We start from the raw sequence: 10,435 nt of genomic DNA on the forward strand, positions 1-10,435 counted from the left end.
GAGCAAGTTGCAGTAAATGTCTTAAGAAAAATCATAGTTAGCACGATGATTAAATTAGAAATGGGAGGTGATCCCATTAACTTAATCTTGGGGCAATTGGGCCCTTGATAGACCCAAATTGGGCCGAATGGATCAGCCCATTTGGACCCAGATTTCTTGGCCAGCGGTGGCACCGCTTGGGTCGGCGGTGGCACCACCCAGGGCTCAGTCTCCGAGCTAGGCTGGGCGGTGCAATCGCCCCTGACAAGTGGTGGAACCACTTGAGCTCGATCTCCGAGCTCTGCTAGGCGGTGCAACCACCCCAGTCAAGCGGTGGCACTGCTAGGGCTCAGTCTCCGAGCGAGACTGGGCGATGCAACCGCCCCTATCAGGCGGTGGCACCGCCCAAAGGCTCAGTCTTCGAGCTGCCAGGCGGTTGTACCACCCCAGTCAGGAGGTGGTACCGCCAGGACCCCGGAAATCCGGGAGATGACATTTTTGAGCTCCAAATTCAAACCAGTTTGGAGCCTATAAATACCCCTCTCATCCATGGGTAAAACACATAAGCACAGAGAGATTAAAAGAGAGAAAACGCTGCTGCAATCTCTAGAATTTCCCTCCTCTAACTTAAGTGTTAGAATTCTATTTAAGGGAAGAGAGTGCTTGTAAGGGTTGTCTCCTAAACCTGGTAAAAGGACAAGAGGAGTGTAAGAAGGAGGTTGATCTTCGCCTGGTAAAAGGAAGATCGTTAGTGGATGCCAGTGGACTTGACGGAAGAGGAATCGAAGAAGTGGATGTAGGTCACGATTGACCGAACCACTATAAACTCTCGTATTCTCTAGTTTGCATTTATTCTTTCTGCTTACCTTACTGCAAACCTTCATATGTGCTTTACTTCCTCAGTAGCTTATTGCCCTCTGCTCATTTACGAACATGTTTCATAGTTAAGTATTTTTCGAATCGGCGTTAAGACGGAAATCGGTTTTATCGTACGAACATCATATTTCAGTTTGTGCTTACATTCTAATTTTTATCTTAACTGCAAACTGTCTTCTTTACTTTACTTCAAATATGTTTTCGTAGGCTCTCAAAGTTATTATCTGCGCGAAACGACTTTTATGCTGGAATCAGATTTCAACGTACGAACGTAGTTTTAATCGTCGAAAGTTTTCCGCTACACTAATTCACCCCCCCTCTTAGTGCTCTTGATCCTAACAAACTTAATAAGAATGATCGTGTCAGTTTGAGAGAAAGGATCATTGCCGAGTCCCAATTTTATTGGTGATCTTGGTTACAGTTTGTTTAAGGACATGTGAAGACACCCTCTTGCCAAAGGGTTACTATAGTTTTAGGATGCTTGATAGAAAAGTTGCCTTCTTAGATGTTAAACCGATTGCATACTTCTTTCTTTATATCGAGATGAGTAGTTTGAGGGAGGCATATACCAAATTTTAGGACATTAAAGTGATTCATGAAGTTGAAAATTTTTTTGAACACTTTGGCAAGAGGTTTGGTTAGCTTTAAATAAAGCATAGAAAAATGTCATTAGAGCATATATATAAGAGATTAATATATTGAATGTCGGGAGACGATCATAAGCTTTTTCTAAATCAAGGCAAATTAATACATAAGAATTTTTGTTCTTAAAATCGTACATTACAATCTCTTAGGATAATCAAAATATTATTATTTATGTTCAATTTAGGTAAGAAGACATAAATTTAGGTAAGAAAACAGATTGTACCTTAGAAATTAATTAGGGAGTCAATAAAAGATTTCATTCGATTAGCAAAAAATTTGGCAATGATCCTATAATTCACATTATACAAAGAGATTGGCCCAAAATCCCTAACCTGACATGGATTATTGCACTTACGAATGAAAATAATATGAGTCTTGATGCAGTCCGAAAGCAAGAAGAAGAAGAACAGTATAGTATGATAGAAGACTTTAGACATTGGGTCTCTACGACAGTCCCGATAAGTTCAGAGAGCATCTCTTCTGTCACTAAAGGGTTGATAAGAAAATTAACCTCGATCGTACCAAAGCTTCAGCCATCCATCCTAAGCCAACTCAAGTAAGAGGGACAAAAGAAGATGTAGAATTATCATTCCAAAGAGAGTAGTAGAATAAATCAAACTCTCTCACCAGTGATGGATCCATTGGGTAAAAACAGATGATTGATCAGATTAGCGGCATAATGCATGTAACATTACCAACCCATTGATGAAACAAATCCATGTTGAAACATTGTATTTCACTGTGGCTCTGAGAAGAGCACAAAAGCAAACAACATGTAGCACAATGTTGTACATACAAGAGCAGGTCATAATACATTTAGAAAGAACTTATCCACAACAGCTTTTCTTTTAACTTATGCAAGCATACATTACCCACCAGAGAAAACCGGATTAGAGACGATCACCGAGCGCAGCATAGCTACTAGTAAATGAAAAGAATACTGCTAAATGTAGTATACACATCCTAAGCTTCAGACATGCTCACTCATTAAAAGAAGGATGGATTTGCTCCCACCTTGAACCTGGTCGATCATTCAGCTATTGGATCACACATCCACATGCCTGTAAAGGATTAGATCCCCTGAGTTAAACAGTGCTGGCATATGAACTATGTTGTAATCAGATTCATCAGCAGTTGGAATATACTTGCAACTCATGGCAAAAAATTTTCAGAAAGATAGAAAACAGAGAGCTTCCAGAAAACCAGCGATTCATCTGTCGGCAGCAGTACTCTGAGGCTACAGCTTTTTCGGGAGGTTGTAAGTTTTCTTTAGAAACCTTGTGGCACTCTCATCGTTTCTGTGGCACAACACCCGCAGAACTGTATTGGCCTCCGTAGAATTCCAGTTGCCAGAGGTTGGAGGTAACGGGTACCTGGATTTGGCCGAAGCGCCATATGTTTCTGTAATCAATCGTCTAAACCGCTCGATGAGGCTTTCGGTGTCAGCATGGAATAGAGGCAGCACATTTTTCACTTGTGCTGAGGCCTTCTCAACTAGTTCCTGGGGTAATCCATCACCTTCGGCCAGGTATATGTCCTTGAGTGACCTAAAATCCTCATCTATTATCTGTGAATCTTGGCGGGAGAATGCACGAAGTGGACCGCCGGCAAGAAGAACTAGCAAAAACCCATCAAAAGAAGCCTTCATTAATGCAGTTATGACACGATTTCTCACCCTGTTGTGCACCGTATTTGATATCATCTCCAGAATCGGGTCAAGTTCCTTTATAAACTGATCAATTCTCGATGAAGTAGTCTCACCAATGTATAAGGCATCCCACAGAACATGACTCAAGTCACGGAAGATCACCTTGTAAGCTGTTGTCTCGCATAGTTGCTGAATTCCTTCTTGACAAGAAGCCAGAGTAAGCTCGAAGCTGATCTCCAACCCATTTGATATATCTGCTTGTGCTGATTCAACATTCCGTAGACAAGTTTTTATTTTCTTCTCCAGGTTCTCTAACTCTGTCCGTATATAATGAAGTGAATTCATGCGTACACAGAGCTGTGGCAGACCAAATGAATTACTATCTCTTGATCCAACCTGTGATCTGCGTTTTGGCAAATTCTGTGGCTTCTCTTTTTTCTTCCAAAGTTTTGAACCAACCTCACATCTGGTTAATGTTGGCAACGAAGGCAGAAAACTACTTCGGGTTGCTGAACAGAAAGACAACGGTAAATAATTTAACATTCCACCGATTGAAGCAACCTATTTGCAGTGTTACTTGATACTTACCGCATCCAGACTTCACCTTTAATGCATAATGTTGCAGACTTCTATCAAGTTCTATCAACAAGTCAGGAAGCATGGCTGCATGCATTGGTATAGGCAGTTGAAAGAATGCATCTAAAGTCTCGTTAATAATCCGTAGAACTTCAGTTGCAGAAGGTGCACAGTTCTCTCTGTTTGCCCCTGGATTCCAATTCTACAGAGATGTTCCACATAACAATATCAGAAATCAGGTTATATTAAAATGTTTAAAAAGTGAAAAAACATAAAAATATTACATGTTGGCACATAAAGAGTTTTTGTGTCATATAAGTCTCTAAATCAATGAATCGTCATTTACTACATATTTAAAAGGCACAAATCTACGTATGCACATTTAGAAAAAGGCAAAAGCACAACCAGGGGTTCTTAATATATGGCCTACATGTAGACTGCAAAGTGAAATCTCGAACATGGAAGCCCTAGTAAAAAGAAGTGCAACATGCTTATAAGAATGATAGTACTTTAAAAAAAAATTTCAAGATGCCATAGTGAGAGGTAAAAACACATTTACTATTATGACAGAAGCAAATAACATCAGTTGCTAGTGGTTCATTGGCTTATTTGTGCCTTTCTAATGGTTCTCATTATCTTGCTTGAAGCGTGTCAACCCTCCCTGCCCTTTTTTTGTTTCTTTCTACTTCTTGTAATGTTTTCTCTTCTGCACTCCTGGAAAGCTCTGGGAACTTAGCCCCTTGTTTGTGTGACATTAAACAGCAACTAACAAGAGTAGTCCGTTTAAATAAATTTAGCTGGGGCAAGAGTTCACTTAGTTTTAGAGGGTTCACATGGGGTTGACAGTTAGCCAAAAACCATACTCAAACTTCATATAGGCCATCTTGGTTTTGAGCTACACTCCAGAAGATCATGTCATGGGAGAAAACTTTGACGAAGATGATAAAACCATTATGTTAACCAAGGTTACATTCATAGTTTTAAAAAGAAAAACAATAGATAAAACCATTCCATAGTATGTTTAGTATTTACAATGAAGGAAAATTATGCATCCGTTGCACGGAAGAAAAAACAAGACAAACCTCCTGCTGCAAGTTGCGATCAACCCAATCCTTCAGCCTGTCTACTCTTGTCTTGATCCACACTTTGACAAGATTGGCGATTGCAGATTCAGCCTCATAAGGCGGCATCTCTCTGATTAATGACTTACCCCCATCATCACTATCGACTGAATCTTCGACAGCAATATGCACAAGATCTTTCTCTAACTTGTCTGCAGCTTTAAGAACTTGAACTGTATCTGGTGTTAGTTCCATAACACCCGCTATGAACTGTTTTAGTTCGTTTCCATAACAAGAATGAAGTGTAGCTACAGCAACACCTGCAGCAAGTGGATGCCATCTCTTTAACATTGGACTGAACAACTCTTTTTCTTTGCTTGCTAGTTCACCAATGTCCTTTGCCAGGATGGAAAGAACAGGAGTAGGAGTACTCTGGTTCTTCGATGATCGCCTGCTGGAGTCTGCTTGTTCCATTCTCTGTATCAGATCGATCAATGGATCAGAATTATCGAAGTAGGCAGGCAACTACAACTAGATGATCTCATCTAATCATATAGCCTTTTAGCAGACTAACCAACCTTTTATCCATCATTCCAGTAAGGTAAAACAGGTACATGTACAAGCGTACAGTTACATGAGACCCAAGTAATGGATGAACTTTGAACTAATACAGCCAGGGAACTACTCGTCAAATGTGCAGTCATATTGTCTTATGGGTGATTTGGAGCAAAAAAGAACCATACATTAACACAAATGATTGATGTTGTGTAAAAATCTAGAGGCAATCTAGTAAAGTCCATGAAGGCATGTGAAAAAGATAGAGGTTAACAGGAACAAGCAGGCTGCAGGAACTCAATCTAACAATTCTGCAGAACTTACCTGAGCAAAAGCTGTACGAAGTGATGACCGAATATACGTATCAACCCTGCTACGAGCTACATCAGTTTCTTCTCTCCTCTTACGACGATATTCATTAGAAATATCTTCCACTAGTATCTTGGCAGCCGATACACCTAATGATACAATACTTTGCATATATTCAATATTACTAGCATTAAATGTGTCATGGTAAGCAAGAAGTCTTTTCTCTGCCCACCCCAATATTGAGCTCAAAGTTGAACTCAATATCTTTGAATACACTGAGTCTTTTGTTGCTTTGGCATCCTTTGCAACTTCATCCATGTGATTATCAGCTGCATGCAGCAGATCGATGTCTACTTGAGCAGTTGTAACAAAACGGTGAAATAAAACCCAAGTAAAGCAGAGATTGTGAAGCATCTGATTTATGCCCAGTATCACCCAAGTCTTCTTTAGCAACTCTAAAACCTCATCGATTTCATCAATTATCGATCCATCCTCGCTGGCATCAAAACAAGTCTCCAATAACATTTGGTACAGGTGGAGATTCAGTGGAAAACCATCAGCCCAGTGGCAAAAATCTGAAGCAGATCTATCAGGAGATCTACAGGCAAGGGACATCACAGCACTACGCAGCACTTGCATCGACTCCGAATTTCTTCCAGTTTCAATCGGCTTCTCGGAAGCTCCACGTATTATTTGTCTAAGTCGTTGTGATGCATTATCTGATTTATTTAATGGAACAAGAGGATGCACAAGCAACCCAGCCTCGAGAACCTTTAAGTTTCTACTTTGCCAGGCTTCATATTCTTGCTGGTCAGAAAAATCTGAAGCTTTGAACTGCTGCAGCAACTCTAGAGGCAGAACCATTGACTCCACACGTTTCCCAAGCTGTCATCATGGAGGAAGACCAATAAATACTAATCAAACATATTATCTGAGAACAATAGCAATTTATGAAACTTAAATTATAAGAAAAGGACATATTAACCATCAATTAAGATGCAACTGCCAGTCTTAAATGTTATCATCGGTCACCAACTAAATCAACAAAAATCCACTATCACAAACCAAGAAAGTCAACCACATTAGTTCCTTTATCCTGTGAAAATATATGGAGAATGTGTCTATTAAAAAATAATTTCATAGTAAAAATCCTAGAACCCTCTGGCACATCACTTATGCACAGTAAATTGACATCATAAGTTTGATGGACGAGTAAACAGACAACCATGAAACACCATAAAATGATAAAAAATAATTTCATAGTAAAAATCCTAGAACTCTCTGGCACGTCACTTATTCACAGTGCATTGACATCATAAGTTTGATGGACGAGTAAACAGACAACCATGAAACACCATAATTAAGCATTGACCAAAAAACCAAACAGATAATACAGTAATCCCTGTATAGATAGGAATGTTCAAGTGCTATCATCTGGATGTTCATTGGTGGACAGCACGCATATAAAGAAAATTACAGTGAGAAGTACAAACCTATTTACATATGGGAAGTGAGTAGGAATGGAAAACTCTAACAAAGTCTAAACTAACAGGAAAAGACTCATTTTCTGCAGGAAGAACCTTTTGACCATCACAGGAGGTTAATAAAAACTTGCGTAGATACAGGAATATACCACTTCTCGTGCCAGAACTTAACAGGTAAACACAAATACAAGCACAGGAGTGAACAAGCAAAGTCTAAACTAAGTGGATCAGAAGGATTGTAGAAAGAAGTGCAATAATTAGCATATATAAGAGATCTTTGGAAATTTTAATGCCCTGATTTGAATTTCCTACTAATTGATTCACATCTTAAGATCTCCAACAGACAATTTTGATCAGTCTAACTACTTCATCTGATCTTATCAGTTTAAGAAGTCAGATCAGTTCTTACTACACTAGCAGCGTGTATAATGAAGACTAAGAAGTCAAGAAGATCAACAAACACATAGAGATCTAGGCAGAACAACAGTGATCTGTAAAATTAGTCACCTGCCCCGCTGCAATCCGGAGCAACCCCTTCCGGATCCGGGAATCCGTCTGCTCGGAGATCCTCATCTGCACCCTAATGAGCTCTCCGACTGTGGCCGGCTTTTTGGAGGGCTTGGACGGGCTGCTGTCCTTGCCGGGGCTCCCCTTCTTCGACGACGAGGACGACTTGAGCCCGAGGGCCTTCTTCATCTTGCTGGCGGCGGTGGAGGTGATCGACCTCTGCAGCGACGAGGCCGAGGGGGAGAGCGAGGAGGAGCGCTCGGCGGAGGGCGGCGTCCGCTCGGACTGGGGGATGTAGGTGAGGGGCTTGGAGCCGGTGGTACGGCAGGAAGCGACGAAGATCTCGTAGGCGGTCTCGCGGAGCTCGGGATCCGAGAGGGGGACGCCCATCTGGCCGAAGGGGGAGAGGAGATCGGCGGCGGACATGGCGGCGGCGACGGAGGAGGAGGAGGAGGAGAGGCGGAGGGAGGAACTGCCGCGGCTCTCTCGCTTGGAGTCGCCGAGGCTTCCTCCTCGGAAGAGCCGAGCCATCACCGCCGCGAGAAGGGCTCCTCTTAAGGCTCGCTTCCTTGCTTCTCGTCTCGTTCGCGGCTTCTCCTTTCGCTTTCCGCGGTCATCGGATGGGGATGTAATGATTTCTTTTATGTTTAGGTGAAATGCAGTAATTATTGGGTAATGAACACTAAAGAAGGAGAGAGAGAAAAGAAAACAGTCTGATCATAGTGTATAAGGGCTGACAGAGATAAAAAGAGCAAAAACACTGTTTTTAACCAGAAATTGATATATTTTGGACAAATTTATCCCAAAATTTTAAATATTTACTTTTTTTTTTTTTTTTTTTTTTTGCATAATGTCGCTTTTTATTTTATTTTCTAAAAATTCATATTATCCTTCATCTTCGTCTCATTATCATGATCTTCGTCAAGTCAAACAATTTCATTGTCTTTGCGTGATCACCTTCTCCTTAAACTCAAAGGAGATTGTTTTCAATAGTTATACAAAGGCAAAGATGTTACTTCATTCTAGGAAAGCAAGCCATCATGCCAGTGACTTATCCAAGATTTCCTTCTTGGCACCAGCATGCTTAATCAAGAGGCAAGCAGGCAACTCAACTGGCAAAGATTTCAATTAGTGTATTTTGTTGCACTAGGATGGATAGAGGCAACCAAATGGTGAGCTACCTTGTTGAGGATACGAGTCTTAATAAAGAGTATGTAATCACATTACGAAGATTGAGATCAAGCTTGTGAGAGAGAGTCTTAAGATCACTCTGTATCTATAGCTTGCCAATGGAGGCATTAACATTACCACAATATCACTCAACTAATTCGATGGGCCTAGAGAGGATGGTGAAGGTGGAGTGGAAGAGCATACAATAGTGGATGTGTCACACGAAACAATAGTGATTATAGAGGTCGAAAAGATAGGGCAGCACGAGCTCCAGCTCAAAAATGATGGATATCTAGAGTTTGATGAACTTGACTATGGTGTAGAGATTATGGATAATCTCATCGTTTAGAAAATAAGGGACGGGAATAAAGTAAAACAAGAATGCTCTATGAAAAAAAGTGAAAACTTATAGTTTTTTTATAAATTTGGCCATATTTAAAAAAATGATTTTAAGGTCCTGGTTTAATATTTATTTTTGACTTATTTATTAGTATCCATCAGGTATTAGAAGAGTAGAGTTGAACTTGACTCATTTTTTGCCCACTATATCAATTTTTTCTAATTATATATAATATTTAATATAAATTTTGATTATTCGAAAGGGAATCGGATTCGGAGCTTATCGAGGTCCTTTTACATGTTTTGTCTTTGACTAGTGTCGAAAAAAATATCAAATCCCTTTTGTTCCCTAGGTGTTAAACTCTACGAAACAACATCGATAACATGTTCATCAAAACCCCTTTCGATGCTTAAGTTAATTTTGATTATAAGGTATTAATCAAGAATTGAGTCTGTATTAGAGCCTAACAACCCAGTATGTGAAAGAATACACCTATGGGGATCTTTCATGATATAGCTTTATACTTGTTATGCTCAAAGAGACACAATGATATCAAAGATGGTTTACATGTTTCTCTCCATCCCAATGAAATGTGCAATAACTATTGATATGATTTGTAATGTCCAAGGGCAACTCCAAGTCAACCACATACTATCTAGGTATTGGCTAATATGATAATGAGTTGTTGTGGTACGTGATGTTGATCATGTAACACAAGGGTGTCGGCTACATGACAAGTATGTATCTATCAATCATATAATGTTGGGGTGTCGACTACGTGACTAATAGATGTCGGTTATGGCTGATAGGTATAGATCATATCATCATTCCCCTATCAATAAACTAACGTATATAGTGTTATTTGAATTCGAAAACGATCAATTATGTAACAATGTGTTGATTATTCGACATATTTATATCTTTTGTTAGCATAATAATGAACATAGTTTTAAATTGCTTTTTAGGACCCAAACTGAGAAGTCAGCGATCATCATCACCTTCCTATCAAACAGAGCAGGCAACAAAAGGATAGCCGTTGACGGATGAAGATGAGCGGTTAAGCAGCCGAGAAGCAAACGCAGTCGAGGTGGTCTGCTCCCGTGGCGAGTTGACGACGCAGCAGAGGGGAGCACATAGTTGTCTCTGCCTCGGCGGCGAGTTTGGCGTGTGGGCATGAAGGAGACGGCCAGGCGAGGAACATGGGAGCTCGTGGCGGAGAGGTCGGCGCCGCGGGACACTCTGGCGTAGGCTGGCAGGTGTTGGATAAAATGGCTCCGAGACTAAT

At 40.5% G+C, this 10,435-nt stretch overlaps 1 protein-coding gene across 1 annotated transcript; it reads right to left on the reverse strand.

Moving 5' to 3' along the window:
• Window positions 1-2,206: 2,206 nt before the first annotated feature.
• Window positions 2,207-8,268, reverse strand: LOC103978452 (protein unc-13 homolog). The gene is made up of 5 exons (XM_009394244.3): window positions 7,641-8,268; window positions 5,665-6,534; window positions 4,807-5,262; window positions 3,737-3,926; window positions 2,207-3,657 (listed from the first exon to the last, which is right to left on the reverse strand). The coding sequence occupies exons 1-5, from the start codon at window positions 8,169-8,171 to the stop codon at window positions 2,738-2,740; spliced, it is 2,967 nt and encodes a 988-aa protein (XP_009392519.2). The 5' UTR covers window positions 8,172-8,268; the 3' UTR covers window positions 2,207-2,737.
• Window positions 8,269-10,435: the final 2,167 nt, after the last annotated feature.

Source organism: Musa acuminata, chromosome BXJ2-3 (assembly GCF_036884655.1).
Source record: "Musa acuminata AAA Group cultivar baxijiao chromosome BXJ2-3, Cavendish_Baxijiao_AAA, whole genome shotgun sequence".
Lineage (NCBI taxonomy): Eukaryota > Viridiplantae > Streptophyta > Magnoliopsida > Zingiberales > Musaceae > Musa > Musa acuminata.

Bases quoted from the DNA above. Each gene is read 5' to 3' on its own strand.
- LOC103978452 (XM_009394244.3), bottom strand. From the start codon at position 8,171: ATGGCTCGGCTCTTCCGAGGAGGAAGCCTCGGCGACTCCAAGCGAGAG. The intron at 6,535-7,640 runs GTGACTAATTTT...CCATGATGACAG, and splicing joins TCCGGATTGCAGCGGGGCAG to CTTGGGAAACGTGTGGAGTC. The intron at 5,263-5,664 runs GTAAGTTCTGCA...GATCTGATACAG, and splicing joins TTCGTACAGCTTTTGCTCAG to AGAATGGAACAAGCAGACTC.